This window comes from Amborella trichopoda, chromosome 8 (genome assembly GCF_054954075.1).
Source record: "Amborella trichopoda isolate Santa Cruz 75 chromosome 8, AtrichopodaSantaCruz75HAP2 v2.0, whole genome shotgun sequence".
NCBI classification, from domain to species: Eukaryota; Viridiplantae; Streptophyta; class Magnoliopsida; order Amborellales; family Amborellaceae; genus Amborella; species Amborella trichopoda.
In genome coordinates, this window is record NC_142343.1 from 40,678,721 (window position 1) to 40,703,857 (window position 25,137).

Here is a 25,137-nt window from a genome sequence, read left to right on the forward strand (position 1 = left end):
CTTTTTTCATCTTGGTTTGTCCATCTCACATTCCAACCCCAAATATTGGTGGCCATATGGTCTTGCATCTTACACTACAAACAGTATAAGAAGGATTGTAGAGAATTGTTTTGTTCGACTGTATTTATAGACAGGTGTAGGACGTTTGAAATAGGTTTGAATTGGAAAAAGCCTTTTAGATGCGGCATGTCTATATACCATTTGGAAAATGGTGGAGGTTAATTTTAGATGCTATTAAGTACTATAATAGAAAATTGCAACAATAGTAAGTTAAATATCATGATTTTTAAGGTGTCGGACTGAATTTTCCATCTTTATGCACGTTGTTTCAAAATGTGGCTGCATCAATGTGGTATGCACCAGGAGGCACATCACAAAACAACGTATATGCACTTTGGTAGGATGTGTTTGCATATGCACCGTATTCCATCGCATATGCAATTGCATGGCACGTGGTACATATGTGGTGCATTATAGGGGGGAAAATTTAGAAAATACCGATATTTTCTTCAATTAATGAATATGTTTTTATTTCCAAATACAATAATCCTTTTTTTTTTTTTTTGGAGGAATGCTTGTTTCACAATCTCTTTTAGTAATAAGGATCTAGTTTGGAGATTTGTAAAACTCAAAAATTCGAAAGGCTGAAATTATGTTGTTTGTACTCTTTGTAGAAATAATTATAGAGGAGTATTTTCCAACAAAAAGAACATTTAGCCGGTATTTATGAGAATGTCGGTACATATGCCTACAAGCTATCGAAAAAGATTAAAAAGGAGATTAGAGCATACATGGATAACTTGAAACAAAAAGAAAAGAAGCAAATGAAATGAGATGAATTAATGAAGTATACATGAATTTCAATTATTTGTTGTTGATGAAGCTGATAAGGATTAGTCAAAAATTGGTACAACTCAAAGTGGTATTCCAAGGGAGGGTTATACATATTGGTAACAATGTTGGAAAAAAAAACACCTCTCCTTATGAGGCCAATGGATATATTTTGCACCTTTGGCTCCAAAATTGTGGTTTAGGAGAGGAAGAGAAAAAACAAAACAATCCACAATTGAAAATCGATACAATAAAGAAGAGATGAAGAAAAGTATATAGCTACATTGCAAAATGGTTTTATATGACCGGAATTCTTTGCAATACCATAACTCTCGATAGTTTTGCATGTATGGTCCAAGCAATTGAGCAATTTAGTCCAAGATGGTCCAAGCAATTGAGCAATTTAGTTCATGACTTAATCCTTCTGTATATCATGAGAGTTGGGAGCCCCTTTTGAAGGATGTTGTGTTTGATGTTAATAAAATTTTGTTTCACAAGAAGGGTGGGGGAAATATGAGGTCACTATTATGTGTGATGGATGATCTAATGGGAAATCAATAGCATTTATTAATTTTTTTCGTTAATTGTCCAACCAGTATTTTTTTTGTTAAGTCTATTGATGCATCAAATAAGACACATGATGCTACATACTTATGTGACTAGATGGATGAGATTGTATAATTTGTTGGAAAGCAACATGTGGTACAAATTTTTATTGATAATGGTATCAATTACGATGCAGTTTGGCATATTTTTACTTTGAAGAGGAGGCATATGTTTTGAACTCTTTTTGCAGTTCATTGTGTTAATCTCTTACTTAAGGAAATGAATATGACATCTATATTTATTGGGGTGATTTCGAAAGCTATGTTTGTTAGATTTATTTATAATTACCCCATAATCCTTAGCATGATGAGAAGTTTTATAAATAAGAGAGCTGTAGTGAGACTGGGTGTCACTGGATTCGCCACAATATTTCTCATTCTTCGAAACCTATGCAAGCAAAGAAATGCCTTAATGACCATGTTTGCTCTAGAACAGTTGAGTAAAGTAAGTAGCCAACGCATCCTAAGCGGATTATTTTCAATATATCTTTTTGGGACCAGGTATATCATACATTGGATGTGGCTCACCCTTTAGTGTCTTCGATTAGTTGATGGTGGATCAAAGCCCGATATTGGCAACATACATGAGAGAAAAGAAATACAAGGCTATACTTAAAATCATTAATAGGAGATAGGATAACCAGCTTCATAGGTACCACCATACAGTCGGTTACTTTTTAAATCCATCTCTTCACAAGCACCCATTCATCGAGTTTGATCGTATAGATATGCTTGAGAGCTAGGTTCCTGGCCGAGATATCCAAGATGAGATCTAAAGCCATGAATCGATCAAGTTCGAGTTAGCATTGAGGAATTTGGGAGAGAGATTGTTACTCGAAACAATGACACTACATATCTATATGAAATTAGGTAAAAGCGAGTTGCATAGTGGCATTATATGGAAGCGTGACACTAAATCTATGATGACTTGCTATTCGAGTGCTGAATCTCACATGAAGTTCATCTTATTGCGAACATAATTGGAGTGCATTTGAGCATGTAAGACCTTAATCTTTATTTCTTGGATTGAAAATCTTAATTTTTAAAAATTAAGATAAATATAAAGTAGAAACAAGAAAATAACATGTGCTCCTACTGCTTGTTTCTTTGTTTTCTACCACAGTTCCATACAAAAAAAAGAAATAGGATGGAGCAGAAGAAGTTGAATGATTTGGTTTATGTGCGATATAATAAGCGGCTCAGGTAGAGGTATCAAAAACGCAAGGATTTTAACTAAATTTGATTGTATGAACCTCATGGTGAGGCAAAAGCAAGTGGACCATGGTTCTACGAGCAGAGCGTGTGTTTGAGGGAGATCCTTGTTGATGTCGCTAATGAAAAAGTACGACCTAACACTAGAACACAAAAGAAAAAAACTAGGTCCAATAGCATATCAGCTCGAGAGGTCGAGGAGGAGGCAGACTTAAAGGAAACCCATAAAAAAAATATATAGAAGCCACCAAGGATGATATTAATTATGATGATTCCTCACACTCAAATGCTACATATGCACATGGAGACTCCCTAGATAACTTGTCTAATTGAGATGTGAGATTGAGACTTGAGAAATGATGATGATTTGTCTTGATTGTTGAACTCTTCATAAATCTTTACTTAACTATTTTGCAATTGTAAATTTGTGGTTATAATTTTTTAATGTTTATAAACTATAATAATATAATGTCTTCTAAGTTCTATTGTCTTTTACAAATTTATTTTCAAGTATGTAATTTCTAATTTCTAATTATTCTATGATCTATCATGGGATAATGGATACCAAAATCTTCGACATCTGATACTTTTGAATTTAATGAATAAATTAAATGTTTAATATCATATAATCACCACCATTTTTTTTTCCATGCATTAATTTATTTTTTTTATATCTTTTAAAAAAAATTATATTTAATTAATTACATCATCCCTATTTTTTGATGTATGTTAAAGAACATTATATTTATTAATTGCATTCGGATGATCAAGCCCTTATTTGGGCCGCATCACCGTATTGGCCCCCAACAACATCGTGACCGCATCCCGAATTTTAAAACAGTAATCTCTAGTGTATCTACATGCAAAACAATTCATGAACATACGTTTCAAGTTATACTGGCACCCAAATGTGTGTCCTCACAGAAATATGAAACAGCCTCTGCCACCATGCTTGGACATGTAACACTCAAAACCAGTGATTTAAAAAAACTGGTCGATGACTTGAATTGGGCATCGCAAAAACCGGCCCAAATCAATAAATTCAGACTGCGATTTTTGTATGTAGAAGAAAAATGAATTGGTGAAAAAACACTTGCAAAAACAATGAACCAACTAAAAACCTATCTAAATCGATAAATCGACATTATACTATAGCAAAATAGCATTTTTACTATAACAAACCACTGTTTTACTGTAGCAATCGCCGGTTCTCTTGTAGATCCAAACGAATTCTTATATATTGACATAATCGACACGGAGTGACATCCCAATTCGACAGGGCGATTCTGTACCGACTAAGTGTTTATTAAATATCTGCTCAGAACTCATTAGCCCATTAATGTCTCCTTGATGGGCCACATCTTGGTACCAAATATGCCATTACCCTACTCCCTCTCTCTAACATGCCATTAGCTTCCTCCCTCCCTCCCTCTCACACACAAAACCCTAGACGGAGGCTAGTGACCATCCACAAAATAAAATACCCCTGCGTAGAGCTAGGGCCCCCAATAAAATACCCATGCGTAGAGCTAGGGGCCGCAATAAAATACCCCTGCATAGAGCTAGGCGCCCCAATAAAATACCCCTGCTTGGAGCTAGGGGCCCATTAGTGCACACAATGAGACCAAAGGCAAGGCACCTCTTAGGGTCGACTTAAGATTTCATGTGGGCATCCAGCTCCAATAAAATCGGGTAGCGGATGGAGATTTCTTCAGTTTCTTTCACAATTTCATTCGAAAGCAGATCTGCTAAAGCATTACATAATAACATTGAAAATTTCAATATTTGAGTAACCCCACATTTCATAACCATAATTGGAGGATTGTAACAGTCAAAGCCTGAATGAACATCAATCATCTGGTGAATGGTTCAAAAGAACCCAGACATGTTAAGAGGGGGAAAAGATTAGCACCACAAATTATTTATCTACGCACATGTTTCACTCAAGAATTTAGAAACATCATTGCACACTCCAAGCACACCAACCGCAAAGCGAAAAAGTGCTTTGCTCTCAACGCACACCATTCCAATTTGACATCATAAAACATGACTGAAAGCTCCAATATAACAAATATGCATTGATAATACATGTGAGACAGAGAGAGAGAGGGGAAGAGAGAGAGAGTCTCAAGTAAGATCATCTTCTTCCACTTCCTTCGCTTTCAGAGCGTTCTTCGCTCTCAACAAAAGCGATGTCTTCCAAGCATCCTACAGAGCAATAACAGATAAAGACGTGGAAAGAACAGAAAATATAAGAAGCTTACGAAGAAAAGCTAAATCCAATGTCATCAAACTCTGGTTCGTATGAAAAAGAGTACAGATATACTATTGACTTCAGGAAATAGCACATGGAAATACAAAAGCCAGTTAAAGAAAATGTTTATAGGATTTGAAGCAAACAAGTACACGAGCTCACACATGCACATATACAGCAAGCCATAGTGCTCCCTCACAATCTGTGCCCACAAACTGTAGAAAATAATTCACGTGAAAGATTTCCCTCTCTCTCTCTCTCTCATACACACACAATGATAACTACATTTGTTGTCATTCTTCTCTCTCCTCCCTCAAATGGATCTTCATCTATCTACATGCCCCAAAATTCCCATATACTTCAGTCATTCTGTCCTTTCTTTGATGATTGCAATTCCATTCTGAATTCTTTTGTTTTTTTTTAGTGTGACAATTCCATTCAAAAGTATTACACATGGCTCTACATCAACCAAAGAGAATAACCCGAACCAACTCCCTAAATACCTGATGCTTAACCCAAGTAAGATTGTATCAGAGCCCTGAACCAAAATTCCTCTCTCATGCAGATGATCCGAGTTAAATTTGGAATATCTCCTGTCTAATTTCATGAAACTACTTCAATCCAAAGAAGGTCAACCAAACATTTTCTAATAGGCTACTAATGAAGGGGAGAACTTCCCTAATCCCCACATTTGATTGAAAAAAAAACCTCATTGAGAATATATCACACATATTAATTGATGATCAAGTTTAATTATTTATTATCATGTATGACACTAGATCTGGATGGGAACTTTGGATGCTTCTATTTCATTGGTCTCAAAAATTTTGAGGATATATGTCGCTTGCTCTGGATTTGTTGAAGAATGTAGGGTGGTAGTAAACAAAGAGATTCAAAAGCCAAGCGTGTACATGGGAGATGAAGCATAATTTTGACAGTTACTTGGAGCATCTTTGACCAATAGACAACAGAAGTGGGTGTTCTTGGAGAATGCTTGGTTGCCATGTAAAACATGGACACACTTGCATGGTTTTGATGTGGATCAGCACACAAGTGTGCATGGTTCTTAACCTCGTTAATAAGCACTATGAAAATAATTAATGCATATCGACAACAACTCTCTTAATTAAGCTGAGAGGCTGCTTGCCTCTTTCTCTGGTCCACTTCCATGAGAAAAGATTCATTTATTGTCGATGCTTAGGCCCGACAGGAGTCCAATTTTCCATGAAGAATGGTGGACCTGTGGAAGAGGTCACCCATATGAACCAAGCCCAAGGTATAATGTAATAACCATTATAGTGGCATCTTAGTCCACCATGAGCATATAATGGGCAGTGTCTATCCCAACCTTCTATCTGGCTTTAAACAATGGCCAAAAATTTGTGAGAGCCTCAATGTAAATCAAAAGTTATTTCATACATTACCATGGACGAGAAAGGCTGAGGCTTTGGTAGTTTCTCATGGTTTAAGGATTCTCAGGCAACTGTTTGCATCACCTCTTACTAGTATGTGTGAGTACGCATGCCTGTTAGAAGGGGGTCTCATTCACAAAAGTTTTTGGTGGAAAAGAGGTTTGAGCACCTAGTCCTGTGTGAGGCTAGTGTTTCTGATAATCTTACTATCTTTTGGAAAGCTGCCACATGCATAGAGTCCATGAGGCTCAAGCATATCCTCAAACCTATGGGGTATCCAAACCTTCCACATTCTTGGAGTCCATACCAGGCTTAATAGTTTGCGACACACTCTCTAATGTCTCCTATTCTTGTATATGTGGATCACCATTGGTTAATGAAACATGGTCAAGGCTCAAAAGAAGATGCTATGAACATTTTATACATGGTACAAAGAGCAGTAGATCGTTGAGAGATTTATCTACTTTGCTGGTGATAATCTCACTCGAGATTTATCCTTGGGAGTTTTTGGTGGATAAGAGGTTTGAGCACCTTATTTTGTGTGATGCTAGTGTTTCTAATAATCTCACTCACACATTTTAAGGAAATTGTCGCAGTGTATAGAGTCCATGAGAGTCAATTGACTCCTAAACGAACTTATGAGTATCCACATCTTACCATATTCTTTGAATGCATACCATGCTTAGTAGTTTGCGGCACTAAATTTAATGTTTCCTATTTGTATTATTTGTTGATCATCATCAGTTGATGAAAACACAGTCAAGGCTCAAAAGAAGATTCTACGAACATTTTATATGAGGCATAATTGAGTAGCAGATCCTTGATAGATTTATCTACTTTGTTGTAACTGGAAATTTTCCTCACCTCTTTCCCTAACCACGACAATGATCCAAGCTCCTTCACAGACCTCTTTCTCAGTAAGTAACCAAACTAACAGCATAGAAATTGGGAGCAACTATCAGCATGTGGAAGATCGAGAATAGGCAGAAACACACATTTTGGTCTGAGCTTCTCCAATCTAACATAAGCTATATCTTCCCAACACAGGCATCCCTAGCCACAAAAAATGCACTAGCCTGAAAGTCGAACCACCATTGAGACTCGACACATAAGAAACCATAAGAAACCAGCAACAGCAAGTGTCCACACATCAATCATCCCTGAAACGTGACCTCTCCAGAATGCCATGAGACCATCCACCATCATAGAAGAATCTTGTGAGGCTAAATTCTTCTCCCAAGCCACAAGCAAATCATCTATGGAAAGTCCAAAGCTTGGACCCATGGTCCACACACACAAAAGGAGAAAAGGGAGGGGGTGGTTTCAAACTATGTATTGAAGGGTGTGCAACTATATTTTGGGAGTGTAAGTTCTAATAGGTGTAAATTTGGCCATGGACAACAGAAGTTCAACTCCTATCCTAGAATGATTTTGGCACCACAGAGGGAACTAATTGACTAGACAAGGCATCTCCTGTGATTTCTGAGCAATTCCTAGCATTTCATTGGAATGAGAATATCAAGTGCTCTCACAACCGAAGCAGACGGTGAACTGGAAAAAGTCTAGTCCAATTCAAACAATGGTTCAACCTGTCATCAGAACAAGTTGGACTCATGAAAAACCAGTCAAAACCCTAAATATATTCAAAATTCTCAAAATTACATGTCTTTCCAAGATCCTGCTTTTCAGGAGACGAAACCTGTTTGGGCTTTGGTTGGTGGTCTGACCAATTGGACCTGCTGGTTCGGTCAGGCTGTGATAGAGAGCAAAGTGATCTCTCTTCAATAACACTCTCTTCTTAAAATGTCTAAGAATTTTCTCCTAATAATTAAACTCACAGCTGTACTATGTAAGTTGTAAATCCATGAATTGTTTCACTTTGAACCTTTCAGGATCTTTACTCATACAGCATGCGTGAATCAAACTCCAGAAAACAAATCAACATAAAACATCACAACTATTACACAGTGCATCAATACCACCCTCGTCTTAAAATGTCTTACGATTCCTACCCTCATAATTAAACTGGCAGCTGTACTAGTAAGTTGTAAATTCATGAATTGTTTCACTTTCAGCCTTTCAGAATCTTTACTCATACAGCATTATGCAAAGCAAACTCCAGAAAAGGAATCAACATAAATATCACAAATACCACAGAGTGCATCATTTTGTACCTTAATTTAGACAAAAGTTATATGATTATCATTAATTTGAATGGAAATCTCTTATACTAGAAACCATCATGCAGGAAATCTCATAGAAAGTTTAAGAAGTTATTTTCCTATTAAGTTTGTCTAAGAAGTCACAATCAATTAATTTGGCATGAATAAGCCATATACCAGCCTGGTCATGCTATCATACTCCTTCACCACCTCAGTGAACTTCTCGACATCTTCTTCATCAATTGCAGAGGCTAAATCCTGCCAAATGAACATTAAAGGTCATATTAAAGCCCTAGAGATGCTATTATCCAGTTTATGTTTTAAAAAAAATAAAAATGTTGTAATCTAAAGCGCATCCAAATGCCCTTCAGATTAAAAACAACTTTTAAGAAATTAACCACTAAGCTTGAATCGTATCATGTATTGTATAGCCCATAATTCCTTAAACTACATGAACACTCCTGAAAAACAAGAAGGCAAAAGCTTAAAAATGGGTATTGCAACTGAAAAAAAAAAATCCCCATCCTAATAGCTGAATGCTAGAACATAAAAGCAACGGAGACTTCACAACTTTCATAACAGCTATAGCAAATAACAAGAGAACGAAAATAGATGGCCATCAACAAAGTTTAGGAGTGAAAACTTACAGCGAGAAACTTGTATTCACGCGTGCCTGAAAAGGTAGGATCAAGTTCCTGCATATGCATTCGGGAACACCAAGTTCAGCAATTATTACACAGCGACAGCAATCCAAATCTCAGAAGTCGGAAGATCAATCCAGAAACTGTCAGAGAAAAGAATGATTGACCTGGTATCGCTCTAATGCGTTGGTTATCCCAACAATGTCACCTTTGCATATTTGGCAAAGGCCAGCATTAAGAAGAATCCCTTTAACGCTATACTTCAAAAGATTGTTGTTGATAGACAGCTTTGCAACTTTTTCAAACTCTTCAATGGCTTTCGGGTATCTGCAAAGCAAGAGCATATTCACTTGTTAAATATTGAAAAAATGTTAAAAGGTGATAATATTAAATGGCTGTCAAATATCGATAGAACATTAATAAAGTGAATGAAAATGTGCGAATGACAAGGCTTAAAGCTGCTCAAACTAGAAAATGTACCCAAGAAGAAATAATGGACCCAATATGCTGCACTAATCAGAAAAAATAAATGACAAACTTAGAGTTTAAAGGAAAAAGTTTATATAAGGGTGACGCCCCAAACAATCAAATTAAGGTGCACATCAAAAATTCACTAGAAGAGGTTATTTCTATGTCTACAAATTCTCAAATCGATCATCTTGACCTCAAGATGTATGTACATGAGAAAAAATGGATTTTAAGTCTTAAAATAGTGCATCTTGTAATGCATTTTTTGGACTGTAAATTTTCAATATTTTCAAGGGTTTATAGATCTACTCCATTTACACTATTTTTAAAGCTTTAAATTTTATAATTAGAGATGAAAATAGATTTTCAAGCCATCCCAAAGATTTCCAGTACTGAAACAACATCTTTCGACACTATTTGAAGGTGCGCCTTACTTTGATTGTTTACGGCCTCAGCCTTATACAAACCACACCCGAGTTTAAAAGTTGAGTTAAAAGTGATAATGTTAAGTGACTGTCAAATATTAATAGAACGAGAATAAAGTAGATGAAAATGAGAGAATGACAAGACTCAAAGCTGCTCAAACTAGAAAATGTCATCATCCTCAGAGAGCCTTTTCCCAACTAGAAAAATGCTGCACTAATCAGAAAATACAAATGACAAACTTTGATAGATTACAACTCGAATCAAACAAGTGCAAATCATATGTGGTTTCCTCTAGAATGCATCCTTCCTAAATTGTAGAGCACACTTCATGGCTAACTGAAATATCCGCAACAATGACCACAAGTACTATTCCCAAAAGCACATAAATAACCAGAATGTTCCTTTGGACATCCCGAAACAGCCAGTTTGATGGTCATGCCTCAAATAAAACAGGAGAAAACTGTGCAGTTGTCAAAAAACCAATGCCTGTAGTTTCTTTTTTTTTAATACGTAAAAGTGTTAAACCAATGCCTGGATTGCTCATCTAAAAAGTCAGTTTGATGCTTCTGATCAACAAAAACCAATGTAGGATCATCTGCTGCGTAATATTACCTTTGAAAATTCCTTTTTTTCTTACACTATTCTGCAAACAGCTGCAACGCATGTCTAAAAACAGCTGTGTCCAAAAACAAGGAAACTGGCAAGGAGAGGGTTCGAGTTAACTCGCTAGGTCCTGATTCTAATTGGATAAGGTCCCAGACAGACTCAGACAAGACTCCCTCAGACTCATATCATCCAAGTCAACTGTTCCTAGTGACTCAAGCGAGTCTGAGTCCTAAGCCTTTATTTCCAGTACAGCAGAACCCGTAAAAGAAAAGCTTTGTATCAGGTTAAGCCCTTTATTTCCTATGACTATTCTAGCATAATTCATTCCCGATTCCATAGTTTTTAGGAAAATATCGTTAAAACAGTCAAACCACCTCCAATCAACCAATTTGTCAACAAAGTGGACACTTTAATAAAATCATTTCACTATTGTAACTCCTCAAGCATTTATTTGAAAGATGCCCAAAATGTCCTTGTTCTAGGTTTTGAATCCTGAACAAGCTGTAGTTTGATAATATAGCCCATAATACTAGTCGAGCCAAATTACTAAAATACCCCCTGTGTTATGGCTTCCAAACCAGGATTAAGAGATTTTAATGAAGTAAAACATGTTCTAGTTGTGAAGCTCAAAAAAAAACGCATAGATAATTTCATCCATACGGAGATCAGGATCAAATCAGATCTGTAAATGGGATCTGGACCACGTGATCGTGACAAGCAAGAAGTTCCCTATGTTAGAGATCGCGATTCGTACACCCTGAAATCTAGAGAGCTTGATCCCAATATGTAGGAAAGCATGATACAAATTTAATTGGCATCGAATGATAAAGTTACAAGATTGAGCTCCGTCTGGTTAAAAAATTGAAACCCACTAGAGCACTAGCTAGCATAGTATATATCAATCACTATATCACACTGCTATAGAATACTACTTGTTATACTATACTGCAATGCTATATATTGTGTTCTACTGTACTATATTTTAAAAGAAAAGTCTTCCCAACTCCTATAGGCGAAAATGAACAGTGATTTTGCCTACCCTCATCACCGTCCGAAGTTCATCGCACGGTCACAATTGTCCGATAGTGTTATATTTGTCATTTTTTTCTATAAATCGGAATGACCTGAAATTTGAAGCGTGTGTTCACAAAAAATAGACAAATCTATGAAAAATATCAAAAAAAACATTTTACATGAAAAACATTGACCAAAATACCCCCTAAAAGTTTTAGGGGTATTTTGGTCAATTTATTTGTCACGAATTATTTTTTTTATATTTTTATAAGGCGCACTTTACTGAGATGTACACACGCTCCAAATTTCAGATCATTCTGATTTGTAGAAGAAAATGAAAAATAAAATACCACCGGACAAATTTCAGATCATTCTGATTCGCTTATGGGCATTGCGAAGACTTTTCCTATTTTAAATTTACTATATGTAATTATATTATATTATATACACTACTATACAACACTGCTACACTTTCTTTTTTTTTGCAACTTGCTACACTATATTATACTATTATATTATAGTTACTATCACACTGTTGTACTACACTACTGTGCTAAGAAATGATCTCCTCTCAAGATTGAGAAAGTATAAAAATCACAGAGGAACAAGATTCCCTTCCATAGAGCACAAGAGCTAGATTCAGGATTGAAATCCACCCCTTGGTCGGAATATCCCGGTAAATGTGGTTTCATCATTTGGTTTAAAGCCAATTTGAATCAAACCAAATGATGTAATAAACTTTCTTGACCTTAGTTCCAATCCCAGACAAGAGTTTTTAATGAAACGAAGTGGTTTGGAACTTGGAACAAGTAGGAGCATTTATATCATTTGGCTTGGCCCCTTACATGGTGGTAAATTACCAAACAACCATGCTTGTTCAGATTCCAAACCAAAACAAGGGTATTTTGCGTATTTTTCTATAGTATAATTGGGGATGTACTTGAATCCAATGATCTTTTCAAAGTAAGCATTGTTGATAAATTGGTTAATTTCACCACCTCAGTGAATTTTTTGGGTGGTTGACCATTTTAATGATGTTTACTTCCTTTGTAATTATCACTATTTTGCTCCCAGTTTGCATCTTATTCCTGCCACTAGCGAACCTGCCTTCCTTTCCTCGCAAGTTTTATCCAACTTTATCCTTAGCTTTAACATATGACACATATCTCCACTTATGCACCTCCCTTATAATAATAAACGACCCATATCTGAACTTATGCACCTCCCTTCAATACTTATTTTCTCCTTGTTCTTCAGAGCAGTCATTAGTTCCCTTCTAATATGAAGGTGAATGCCAAAATAAGCAGGTAGTTCATCTCAAAATAAGTGTGCTGCATTCCTATTCCCAACGGAAGAACATTTTGCAAGGGGCCGCTGCTAATTAGCAGCCAATTCCACTTAACTGATTGAAGGAGAACTTCAGACAAAGGCTTAACCCAGACCTATATCTAAACTATTCCCCTGTTCTACGCTGGTAAACTGTGGTAACAGCTTTTCTTCATTTTCTTTTCTTTTGGTAACTTTTGTAACACCTAAAAACATTTTTATGAAAAATTAAAATAACCAAAACCAAAAGTCCTATACGGTTTCAAACCTAGCTACAAGCTTAAACCGATTACGATGGCATCGGTTGCCAATGAACTCCAGTACTGACAGAAAGAAATATTATATATGATACTAGAGCCAGGCACAGAAGGAAGATGCCTTGGGAGCTCATTTCAAGTAATACTTGAATTAGGAACTTGTACACCAGATATACTATACAGATTAACAAATAAAGGAGCATTTGGACAAACAGAGACTTACTGTTCTAACTGGGCTGCAATTTGAGCCACTTTCTGTGCCATCTGGTTTGCAGTGGATGTAGCTCCCTCAGTTTCATACAGTTCAGCTGAGCGTTCATAGAATCTGATTGCCTCATTAAGATCTTCTTCAGCCTCATATAACTCAGCAATATCCTGCAAAAGAAGATGGGCATATTCAACAACATTTAGCCTATACTTAGTGCTTTAATAAGGTACATATGTCCTTACATTGAGTAAAACTGCTGTAGAGACAAACAGTAATAGATTTACAGTTACTGGGTGCAAACCAAAAATAACATCCTAAAGTATATAAAGTTCTGCATGTTCATTTAGTGCCCCTGGAAAAAGGAACACCTGAAAGGTGAAATCAAATAAAAAAAAAAATTCTTGATTTGGTAAGACAAACAAGGAATCTATCCATCACAAATATGATCACATTACTAATAGACAAATGTCAATCTGAAAGAGAAGCAATTCATATGAATAGATAGGTTTTACCTTGCCATGCTTAGCAGCCAAATTTAACCTTCCTATCCCCATGAAGATTTCAAGTGATTCATTCAAGCATCGAATAGCTTCTGCAAAGCACAAATGCCAAGTAAAAATTAACACAGAAAATTCATAAGAAGTATGAAGCATCCAAGTGATCTTTAGCTTGTATAGAAGCAGAAAGTCCAAAGAAGTAGCAAATCAAATGGCTAAAACCTCGGGGATTGATTTTCTTGTAACAATTTGCAGCATCTGCGTATGCTGAAGCTTCCTCATGCCTGCTTTCTAACTGGAGTCAAGAAATTGGAAGTTACATACTCAGTGAGGAAAAACATACAAGTAACAGAAAAAGGGATTATGATTATTATAAAGGAAAGGAAAGTATGAACCTTCTTATGACAGCTAGCCAACTTCTCATAGGTTGATCCAGCTTTCTCCCCTGAAAAAATACCATGTGGTCGGAGTTAGTGAGAATGACATTGTGGGTTTTCTCCATAACATCATGTAAACAGATGAAATCTAGGTCTGATCATAACCTTCTAAATAGAGACATGCTAGAATTTTTGGTGTTAACTAAGCAACACATGCGGTAGTAACCAAGTAGAAGAATCTCATGCTATATCCAATTAAAATATATAGACAGTGCCCGTGCGAAATAAAAGAAAGGAACTTTATTTTTATGCAAACTTATCGAAAAAATTCTCAAAAGTAAAGGATCCATCCAACCCATTGGACCAAATCTGACACATGAAGGTCAAGAAATTTCCTAAAATAATACATACACATAAGTATACGCAATCCCTGAACATGGGGATATATATATTCATATAAACATCAAATATACACGTTTCAAGACCACAAATACAGAGTAAATGGACTCTATAAAATTTCACTTGGTCCGTAGAAAAAGCATATTAATGTAAATTCGAATGCAATAGAAAAAAACAGGGAGAATGAAAATCAGTTATTTGTTTATAGCACGATTAAATGATGCCTAGACAACTAAAATATGATAACTAAAACACATACACGAAATTACAGAAATGATATTTGTCCAATAATTTCCATGAAAAGTACATAAATAAAACCAGGAGATACAACGAAACTCCATGAAACCCTAAAATCACAGAATAAACTCAAAGGGAAAGCCGAATCAATCAGATAAAAACAATATTTAATCACGACTCTGGAATTGCAAAATGAATCCAAGTAATCAGAAATGGAAACTGACAAAATGAATAAAACACCGACGAGACGAGGATTATTACATGCTTTGGCGATCTTGTAGGAATTCACAGCTTTCTCGTATAAATCAGCAGCGTCTTCGTATTTGTTGCCAAATAAACCCCATCCAGTGAGCTTCTTCTCAGCCCTTCTACAAAATTCATCGCCATTGATCTCTTGATCCGTCATTGTTGATCCTCTGCTGCAACGCGATCACAGTTAGAGAGAGAGCGAACGAAGTTAGAGAGAGAATGAAGTTAAAGAGAGAATCACTCCATTTTACGATGGCTAGGAAGAAATGGACTGAATTTTTAGGGTTTAAAGCTTTTGATTTTCCAAAACACAATAAATATTCAGGAAAAGAGAGGGAGGAAATTAAATAAATAAGGGAATTTATGTGAGACAACACTGGAATAAACAACTAAAAATATATTAAAATCATTAAAATGGTCCAGACACCGTGTCAAAGAAGACAGCGCCGAGATGCTCAAGCCACGAAGAAAATGCAATAAGGTTTTCTATAGATAAAGTAAATGCAATAAGGTTTCTATTGTACAAGTAGTTACATGTACCAATTATTTCACTTAGGTACCTCTTCATCACGTTGTGAGAAAAATGGCTTGCTCAATGCGCGGACCAGATCCTAGCAGTGGCTTCATAAGGTTGACATCTCTATAATGTGTGCATATACTACGCTCCCTCAGGAGCATAGTTTACTTCTACTCCCTTGGTCACATTCATTCCATCCGAAATTTTTGGGAATCCCTTACACATTACTAAAAGATTTTTCTCAAAGGGATAATTTAAAAAATTGAGTTTTTTTACATTTAGATCTCATTATCTAAAAATCGGATAGGCATTAAACATTCAATCCTTGAGACATTATTTTTTTCAAATACATAGAGGGCACAATTAAGAAACTTTTATTGAGATTAATCTAAACGCGTTAATGATGATATATTCCCAAATTTTGGAATCCCAAATTTAATTCTAGAGGTTTTACCCGAGGGAGTTAATGAACATTCTACTCCCGAGGGAGTAGAACATCTTTTGGCCTCTATAATAATGCATGTAAAAATATGGGTTGTTTATTCATATGGGCCTCGTACTTCCTAACTGGTCTTGTCGAAATATTTGTAGAAGTGTAAGGGTCCTTTGGGTACAAATATCCTATAAGACCCTCCCTCACCCATTCATAGGACTTAAAAGATCATTATTAAATTTGACATGGATATATAAAAAAGTCAAGTCTCACATCCATGTGATAACTTTTTAAGAGAACAATAACAATTTTAATGATAATCCTTTGGAGTCCTATACACAAGAATAACAAATAGTTTTATAGAATCATTACTTTAAAAGTATATATGTGGGTCCCACAAAGTGAAGTATTGTTCGAAGCCATTATAAAGGCCCAAATATAAAGACCCAACTTTATTAAACAAGAGGGAAACGTTGCACGTGTGATTGTGTGTTGTGGGAGATAACACGTTCATTTTTTTTTTGAGACACTTGTTGCACCTGTGGATGTAGTCATCGAAAGGGGTGATATGTCCTAGGGGTGGCAACGGGTCGGGTTCGAGAACCGGACAGAGACCTAGACCCGACTAGACTCGAAGTTATCGAGCCCAGACTCGACTGGATCTGGACTAGACCGAACCCGGCCGACAATAAATATATGTAAATAAAATATTATATTACATATATATGTACTATTAAAATATTATAATTAAAAATATATAATTATCTTTATTTAAATAATAATAAAATTTTATTTAAATAATAACATATCGGGTTCATATGGACACAGCCCCGAATCCGACCCTCCAGGTCCAATTTTTTTATCCATACCTAGACATAGGTATATATTCATGGGTGAGTTTGGCATTCACTTGTGGGATCAAACTTTATAACGCTTTTAAAATTTTAGAAATAGACAATTTAGATAATGCATTATAAGATGAATTATATTTAACATTTGAAGTCACTTTTTGTCTTCATATCCAACATCTTGAGGTTGAGATGATTAATTGCTCAACTTTTTATCGTCCAAACAACGTTTTTAATGGATTTTTGTGGCGAGCTTCACTTATACAGCATAAAAATTGATACTTCATATAAACTTTTTCCTTTACTCATAGTGCAAGAAGTCCTATATGAGCATATGTATTGTCTTTGTAGTCTCCGATAAACCAAAATTTTGGAATATCTTTAAGGACACGGTTTCTATGCGGCCAAGGCTGCATATGTAGAAATGTGGGCCTCTTGATAAATCTATTTTTTTAGATAGACTTTTAGATTTAGTTTTTAAGGATATGTAATCTCTAACATACAGATCATGAATATAAAAGTAAAAAATAATAACTAAAAATAATAATTCTAATAAGAAACATTTAGACCGTTAGTTCCTATTGTTTTTAGATTGAACACCTACTTGTTTAAGATGGATGCTTTACACTTTCTAGACCGTATATGTAGAAATGCGGTCAAACCCCCATGTACCAATTTTCTTATATTTAATATTCTAAAATTTGGAGATGAAAATATTCTCAACCTGGGGATTGATTGTCACTTGGTGCATATAAAAATAATCATTAAAATTTTGAAAATAGAGATTACAAATGTTTGGTTCGTACTTTTAAACATGTGAAAATTTATTCTATGTGAAAAATATTCACCACAAAATGACTCTTTTCATACGAAAATAACTCCGTACCTCATGAGGTTGGGTGACAATTATATAGGGTTATTGAAATAAATATCTATGTGATCTTTTATCGGGGAATAGTTTTATTTTATTTTTTTCACCCCTTTTGTTTTGGCAAAATATCACTTACATATAATATTTATTACAATAATATAAACTTCAAAATAAAATCAACATAACAATAAAACCAAGATCTTAACAATTTGGTGCCATTGAAACAACTATGCACTATGCTTGAGAATAAAAGTTAAGATTGCAATAAATAGAAGGGAAGAGTGTCGAAGATTACCTCAGCCGGACTTATTATACCCCACATCGAGTTACCATCATTCGATGATACAAGATCAGTGGTCTAGCTTCAATCTCGAATCAGGAAAGTAAATTTCGGCTTAACTATTTCATACAACCTTTTTGTAGCTCATCAAGCCTAGATCCTACCCCCAAAATATTTTTGGCATATTTCCCAACCCTTAGCATATAAGATGAGATAAAGTGGGAGGAGACCCTAGGGTTGGGGCGTGCTCCCTCAATGGGTAGGAGAGAGAATGTGTAGGGAGGGAGAGAGGAGAGAGAGTCGGGTATGCCCCCTTAGAGAAAGAGGAGAGAGAGATGTTGGGGAGAAGAGAGAGGTTGTGTGTAGATAATAGGGGGAACACCCCTATTTATAGAAAAAATTTGAGATTAGGGTTTCCCATAATTTACATCTGCTTATGAGATTGAATGTGAACTATTGATCAGGGTGATTTGTGGGGTGAGAGATATGAGTCATCTATTCCATAGATGGGCCATTAACATCTCTACTCATATTTTTCATAAGATCTATCAAATATATATTAAGTCAATATTTACTTCCATATTAAGTCAATAAATGGTCCAAGTCATATTTGCCCACATCTGACAATTCAACATTACAAAAATTTAATAAAAGGAATCCAAGGGGTGGGGCTTGCCACCCATGGGAGGCGCATTTGGGCCTACCTTCTAGAAACATGGTGGGCTCATGTGCACAATGGGCCCCCATGATATTTTTATGCATTAAAATTAATAAAATAATTTATAATATTTATTTAAATATTTATATTATTGTAAAATTAATATCTTTAATTTTATAAATAAAAAAATTATAAATAGAATATCCAGTAGTTAATAAAAAAAATCAAATAATAATTATAAAATAATTATTATCATAAAACAAACATAATTAAATCAATTTGATGGGAAAATGATCCATATGTTTTAGGAATTGAATCAACAATCATGGGGCACGTCACCTTCAACTGTGGACTACGGACCATACTTGCTTAATCAGACCAACTCAGTGTTTCCCACGACCCGCAGTCCAAGCATGGGCTCATTAGTGGGTCACCAAAGTCTGACCGATGAGCCAAGGCGTCGCAATCTCAGTATGTGGATTACAGGTCCTCGCCTAGAGAACCTGTACACCAATACCTGATGCGACCACAACTCAATGATGCATAAGGGTATCTCTCGCACATACATACACTTCATCTTAAAAGGTTGATCTCTGACTATCCCGAATGATCTATCAATATGCATGCCGTGTTATGACACGAGGATGAAGCTTAAACCCTCGTCTCTGTAGGCCACCATCACACACAAGGGTCACCCAGTCCTTCAGCTCACTCATTTAGGCATATTCTCCGACCTCATCAAGGGCTAACCCAATAGAACATTTTTCGATTTGTTCTTTATGCCCAGGTAACATGGGTTTTTCCCAACCGATTGACTGAGATCGTCAAGCACAGTCTGGTATCAGCAAACATCGTTAGCTTAGTATGGTCCACGAGGGACCACACTCCCACTGAGTTTATGTTCCACTATATCATTTCATTTTACAAGGACTCGTAAGGGTTTTAAATGCCACATAAACCCAATTGTTATCACATCCAAGCCCCAGTCTCCCTCTCTCCACTGTGAGAACCATGCTTTCTCTCTCCCCACACCATCTTCCCCCCTCTCGCTCTCCCTTATCTCTTTTAGCGATCCTCCAGTGGAGCTCCCCTCTCTCTCTTCACCAAATAGGCAAGAGGTAACCCAAATATGTCCCTCTAAGCTAAATTTCAAAGATGTTTTCAGTCTTCAATTAGGGTTTTTGTTTTGTTTATTTGAAGTTTCTTTCTCAGTCGTTAATTAGAGTTTTTATTTAATTTCCTCCTTCTTTTTTTTCGTGGCCCACTGGAGAGAGCTAGGTATTTTTGGTCTTCTTTGAGGCGTGATCTGTATAGATTTGTTAACCGGTGTATGAAATGTCAGGAGGCAAATGAGTATTCTCAAAATAAAGGATTATGGACTCTATTATCGATTCCAAATAGGGCACGAGTTGATTTATCAATGGATTTTATAATAGGTTTGCCAAAGACAACAAGAGGTCATGATTTGATTATGGTAGGTGATTGGTAGGTTTTAAAAAATGGCACATTTCATACCATGTAGCTGATCACTGATGCCACTATGATAGACAATATCTCCTTCAAATAAGCGGTGCACTTGCATGATCTTCCTAAGACCGTTATATCTGACCTCGAAACCAGGTTCCTAAGCCACTTTTGAAAACTTTGTGGGGGGATAATGCGAACTAAACTGCAATTTATTAGTGCATCTCACCCACAAACTGATGGTCAAACTGAGTGTTGGTAATATGCTAAAAAGCTTGATTTGAGAGAATTTGAAAGTATGGGACTTGGTGTTACCACAAGCTAAGTTTGCATACAATAATTCTACAAATAGGTAAAGTAGAAAAAGCTCCATTTAATGTGGCATACGACATATCACCTTTGCATTTTCATGATCTAATATCTTTATCTATTTGTAAGCATGTTGATCTAAATGTTTCAAACATCTGCATGAAAGGTTCAAAAGAAGTTAGAGGAAAGTTCCATTGAGTATCAAGATTTTGTGAATCAACGCCGACGGCTAAAGTTGTTCATAGTTGGAGATATGGTTATGGTGTATCTTAGGACGGAGTGATTTCCTGTTGATACCTATGGCAAGCTCAAAGCAAATAATATTGGCCCTTGTAAAACCAAAAGGAAAATCAATAACAATGCCTATAAAGTAGAGTTGCTAAGAGGATGAAATATCTCCCCGATCTTCAACGTGCAATAACTATTCGAGTATCACGGTGATAGCAACCCGACATAGTTGAGATTTTCCAACTTGGGGAGGATGATGCAAATTGCATCTTGAAGTTTTGGATCCCAATATGAAATTGTTATTTCAAGATATTTTGGTCTCCAGGACTTAATCATCATTTTTAGGATTTGTTTTGTTTGTTGGGACGTAATCGACATTTTCAATATTTGTTTTGGTCATGGGACGTAATCAGATTTTCAAAGTTTGTTTTGGTCATCGGAACATAATCGTCATTTTCAGAATTTATTTTGGTCACTAGGACGAATCGTCCTTTTTTTTTTGGGGGGTCCCAATATGTGTTTGTCATTTTCCCTTTGTTTGTTTGGTCATTTTGTGATTTTTAAGGTCTACAGAATTTTGTGAAGAGGCAAGTAATTTATTGTGTGAAAGTTTTCATGAGTTCAAAGGACAAAATGTGTGGTTTTAATACTTAGAAGTTTGGTTTCATGTGTGGGAACTTGAGTTCATGCAAGTATGAGAAATAGGCATAGGAGTAATCTAGTTCTTTTCACACTTTGATAGGGTATTTTAGTTATTTTCTAGTTCGAACTAACTGGTTTATATGTATGGAACATTGTTGTAACCATTAGTTTTTGTTGGTTGATAATTTGACAATGAAATCTTATTCCTCCTCGTTAGTGCAGAGAGAGAGCGAGAGGGAGTTCCCATCCTTATGTACCGAGAGTACCTTGAGTTGGAAGATCATCCTTGTCTATTATGAGTACCTTGAGTTCGGCAAGAGTTAGGGACCAAAAATCCCCTCTCGTCATTCCCTTGATCCATATCACATAAGTTGGGTTGTCGTTGTTAAATCGGCCTCAGATCTATACTTTTTTTTTTGAGAAAGGGCGAGCTTCATTAAGGTAATAAAAATTACAAGGAAAAATATAACAAAGGAAAATGGGAAGAAGAGAAGCAAAGGGGGGTAAGGGGAGGAGGAAAAAGGGAGAAAGAGATGGAGATAAAGAAGAGAAAGCCCAAAATCAGTCAAGAGGTAGCCTCACTGGCCAAGGAATCCGCCGTAGAGTTAAATTCATAGACAACATGGACGGAATAGACCTCAAACCCAAATAGCAGCAACATGATTTCATCAATGACATCGCTAAATCTCCAAGGAGTGGAATTTAGGCAAGAACACCAAAGTATGACATTTGCTTAATCACCCTCAATGATAACCCTATGACAAGAGGGATCCAAGAGGGCCTCACCTTTACGAACAGCCCAAAGCTCAACTTCATTGGGCTCACAATTGATATAGTGTTCCTTAATAGGTCCAGAGGATTAAACCAAAATGATATCGAAGGATACCCCCATATCCTGCATTAAGACCCTTAAAGCTACCATTGAAATTCAGTTTAACCTAACCGCTCGGAGGCACAACCCAGACAAAATGTTTGTTGGGGCAGGTTGGTTTGAATATAAGCAACTGAGAGAAATTAAAGAATATCAAGTCCCGTGGTACAACTTTAAGGGGAACAAAGGTATACACCCAGAGGGTGATCGATCGCTTAATGGCTTCAATAAAATAGGGCACCTCTTTGCTGTACCATTCGAAGGTTCTCAGGTTCCGCTCTCTCCAAAGGTTATAGGTGACAACGACAATGGAGATCCTCCAAAGCTGGATTCCCAAGGAGGAGAAGGGAGGGGACCACCATTATTGTAACCAAACATGTGTCTCAGCATGTCTGGGACCAATCCAGTTTATCGAGCTCAACCACCAATCCCATAAAGCTGTAACAAAAGGGCAGTGAATGAAGAGATGACCAATAAACTCTTCATCATTTTTGCAAAGTAAACAAACATTAATGAATATGAACCACATTCTCCTTAGCCGATCAATAGTAATAAGCATTTTATAAGTGAAAAGCCATAGAAAGGTCTTGACCTAATGGGGAGCTTTGCAGTTCTAGAACTTGGCAAGGGAAGGCCCGTCATCAATATAACGGTCTCTATGGATCTCATGGTATAAGCAGGAAGCCGAGAAGTGACATTAGGTTTCAGGGACTAGATTATCCTATATGGTTTCCTGGGATAGTAACAGAAAACATACAGTGATACTAGCAGCGCCTGAAACTATTCGTCGATAGAAGCATCCGCCCCCTGGGAACTAATCCTGATATCGCAAACCAGTAACATATACCAAATTCACAATTACCTATTGTTTATGTGTAGATCTGTTATATATATATATAAGGATAAACGAGTTTGAGAGGGAATTCACCCAACCATTTAGCATGCTAAACCCTGATTAGTGCTCCATCCCCTACCAAAATTCTATAATAGGTCATAAATAGCGGTCTAACATGATGAATCCCTTTCCAAATTGGGGAGAATCTGGATGCATTTTTTGGCAATAAATCTATTTGCATCTGTCCCTTATTTTCAAAGGATGACTTTTGGCCAGGTTGATCCCTATTATTAACAAGCCTCCACCACCATTTAGTAAGCATAGACTCATTAATTGCCTTGATTCTCCGTATTCCAATACCTCCTTCCTTTTTAGGGAGGCAGACCAAAGCCTAGCTTACCAATGTATCTTCTTACTTGATTGAGAGCCACTCCACAAAAAGTTTCTCATTAACAATTCAATCTTGTGAATTAATGAGCCAGGAGCTATAAAAATTGACAAATAATAAATATGCAAGTTGGATAAGGTGGCTTTAATGATGACCGACCTGTCAGCAAAAGAAAGGAATTGAGCATTCCATCCATCTAGCTTAACTAGAGCTCTTTGAATGATGGGATCCTATATGGATCTAAGGGTCGACCCATTAAGGAGTGGCAAGCCAATATACTTGGCGGGGAATGTTTCAATCTCACATTCCAACCACGAAGCCTTAATATGATATTTCAGAAGAATGGCAAATAATGCCAAAATTATTAGACTTGCCCATGTTAATCCTAGCTCCTGAGATAAGCTCATCCAGTTTAAGGAAAAGCCAATCATGATGAATATTCTCGTTACTTCCTTTCATCAAGAGAAGGGTGTCATCTGCATACTGCAGAAGACTTAGAACAGCCCCATTTGGCTAGGTTAGTAAGCCCTGGATGAGCCCACCATCCACCACACCTTGCAGCATTTTACTGAAGGCTTCAACCACCAGGGTGAACATGAAGGGTGACAGGGGATCTCTTTAACAAAGACCTCTAGAAGCTTGAAAGTATCCGTTAGCTTTGTTGTTCACGAGTACCAAAAAATGGACCGAAGACAAGCATCCCTGGATCCATTTATTCCGGATACCCCCAAAGCCCTTGAGTTCCAAGATTTTAAAGAGGAAATCCCATTCTACCTCATCATAAGCCTTTTCAAAATCCACTTTCAACAGAATACCCTTTGGAGCTGGAGGATTATGTCATGTGGATAATCCCCTGCCAGGAGTATACCATCCATGATATATCGGTCTTTAATGAAGGTCGTCTGAGGGCCTTCAACGACTTTATTAAGAACCAGACGCAGCCGGTTGGTTACAGATCTATACTTTGCGGTGCTAATTTTGCACCACGGTCCACATTGTAACTACATGGTCCACATTAAAACAATAAAGTTGAAATGGTGGCTACTAGATCATAGAAATATCTAAATTACCAAAATTGTCCAACCTTGTCTCTAAATTTTTGATTTGTTTGCAACACTATTAATCAAACTAACAACCTTCAACAAACCAATAACCCAAGTTTGGAAATTCGGATTTGCAAACATGAATGTCTCTTCTACAACTCTAGAAAATTAAGGTGAGGACAACCTTAGAAATTCAAGCCCTTCCATATGGAAAACTTTAAAAATAACTGATTGCTACTAATATGCAAGGCCAAAACTAAACTATAAACCTCAACCTAACTTAAGAAAACAACATTACTCTCTAGAGTGGGGGCTTGAACTAGATGTTTGCTCAGAGACTTTCGAACCGTATGTTACCTATCAGTTGAGATGGGCTCTTAACTCTAGGGGTGGAAAGGGTTGGGTTGGGTCTGGGTTCGGTAAGACTCAGATATGAAAAAAAATTATGGGACTTGGATCCAAAGTTATCGAACCCGGACCTGGACCCGGATCCCGACCCGACCGGATAATATTATTTATTAAATATTATTTATATAATAACACTATTCGAGTGGGGTCCACATAGACTG

General features: G+C 36.5%; 1 protein-coding gene across 1 annotated transcript; it reads right to left on the reverse strand.

The window, feature by feature from the left end:
- Window positions 1-4,432: 4,432 nt before the first annotated feature.
- Window positions 4,433-15,504, reverse strand: ALPHA-SNAP2 (alpha-soluble NSF attachment protein 2). Its single transcript, XM_011624757.3, has 9 exons — window positions 15,194-15,504; window positions 14,315-14,364; window positions 14,142-14,214; window positions 13,935-14,014; window positions 13,438-13,589; window positions 9,285-9,444; window positions 9,124-9,171; window positions 8,654-8,734; window positions 4,433-4,856 (listed from the first exon to the last, which is right to left on the reverse strand). The coding sequence occupies exons 1-9, from the start codon at window positions 15,336-15,338 to the stop codon at window positions 4,776-4,778; spliced, it is 870 nt and encodes a 289-aa protein (XP_011623059.1). The 5' UTR covers window positions 15,339-15,504; the 3' UTR covers window positions 4,433-4,775.
- Between the last annotated feature and the right edge of the window lie 9,633 nt (window positions 15,505-25,137).

Bases quoted from the DNA above. Each gene is read 5' to 3' on its own strand.
- ALPHA-SNAP2 (XM_011624757.3), bottom strand. From the start codon at position 15,338: ATGACGGATCAAGAGATCAATGGCGATGAATTTTGTAGAAGGGCTGAG. The intron at 14,365-15,193 runs GTAATAATCCTC...GTATTTTTTCAG, and splicing joins CTACAAGATCGCCAAAGCAT to GGGAGAAAGCTGGATCAACC. The intron at 9,172-9,284 runs GTCAATCATTCT...ATGCATATGCAG, and splicing joins ACGCATTAGAGCGATACCAG to GAACTTGATCCTACCTTTTC.